Genomic DNA, 1,126 nt, shown 5'->3' on the forward strand with positions numbered 1-1,126 from the left:
TCTGTTCTGACGAAAGCAGATACAACTATGCTCGCCGATGTAGACCATGGGCATTGCAGAGTAGCTTCGGGCTATCCCAAGTGATCTTTTAATTTCTTTTTTTTTACAGATGAGAGGCCAGTTTTTTCCATCTGTGGTTTGAGTTCATGTCAGCCAACTGAGTCACTGAGTTACTCGGACCTCATGCCTATTATTCCCTACAAGTTGCAAAAGAAACATATGATTATTATTTAATCGAGTACCTCCCACTGTTTGTGACATTTTCCCCTTTTCGCGCAGTCACCACTACTCGCAAATCCCTCAGTAATGCCTCATTCTGACTGTAAACGCGTGATCATGCCAGACGGCATGCGACCCACAAGTTGGGAATAAACATTGTCATTGTCATTATCATTATCACCATTGCCAGTTGCATAACTCCACCGAGGCGAGCCCAACACCAGCGACGAACCTGGTCACAACACATTTCCCTATGGATCTCAACCTCCATTAAGTGCAACGTTGTTGGAAACAGGGTGAACTGTGCGGCGGTGATGCGAGGGTCATCTCTGGATGGTCCGCTTCCCGGAAACGCACAATTAGCCCGTAGATAATGCAGCTTAACTGGGTAGCTGCAAGCATCATTCCTAAAATGAATAAGATGTTCTATAAGTGGTGACCGCCAAAAAGCGCTTGCCATGATAAAGGTAGCCGTTGTCAGCCACCTCGACTACTTATCGTAACCGCTGAGTCCGTGTCTATGTGCAACGTCGATTATGGGGCCAACGACGGGCCTTATTTACGCCCGGCAGCCTAATCCAATGAACAACGACGGACCCCTATACTCATAACTCTACACGTTGCCACTCATCTTGAATACTTACTGTCACCGCTAGGCACGCGTCTATGTGCGACGCTGACTCTAAGACCTCGCCTCTGCACAGTGACATAATCCAATGGCCAACGACGGTCCTTCATATCCACACCTATACGTGATACCGCTTATCTTTGCTACCTGTAGTGAACACCAGGCCAGTATCCGTGCGTGATTGTAAAAACAGGGCCTGAACTACAGTGAGAGCCAAATAATACTTATTTCTGTACTCCATGTAGCCTCACCCAGTTACTTATCGTACCTGATAGGCCC

The 1,126-nt window shown here is 47.2% G+C and overlaps 1 protein-coding gene across 1 annotated transcript in view; it reads left to right on the forward strand.

The window, feature by feature from the left end:
- Nucleotides 1-935: 935 nt before the first annotated feature.
- The window catches only part of T265_11359 (hypothetical protein), a gene marked incomplete at both ends in the record, with an annotated part of 3,080 nt that continues 2,889 nt past the window's right edge, over nt 936-1,126 (forward strand). Inside the window, one exon of the mRNA XM_009177992.1 lies at nt 936-1,020. Within this exon, the coding sequence (XP_009176256.1) occupies nt 936-1,020 (85 nt within the window). The remainder of the gene's footprint in view (nt 1,021-1,126) is intronic.

Source organism: Opisthorchis viverrini (genome assembly GCF_000715545.1).
Source record: "Opisthorchis viverrini unplaced genomic scaffold opera_v5_482, whole genome shotgun sequence".
Lineage (NCBI taxonomy): Eukaryota > Metazoa > Platyhelminthes > Trematoda > Opisthorchiida > Opisthorchiidae > Opisthorchis > Opisthorchis viverrini.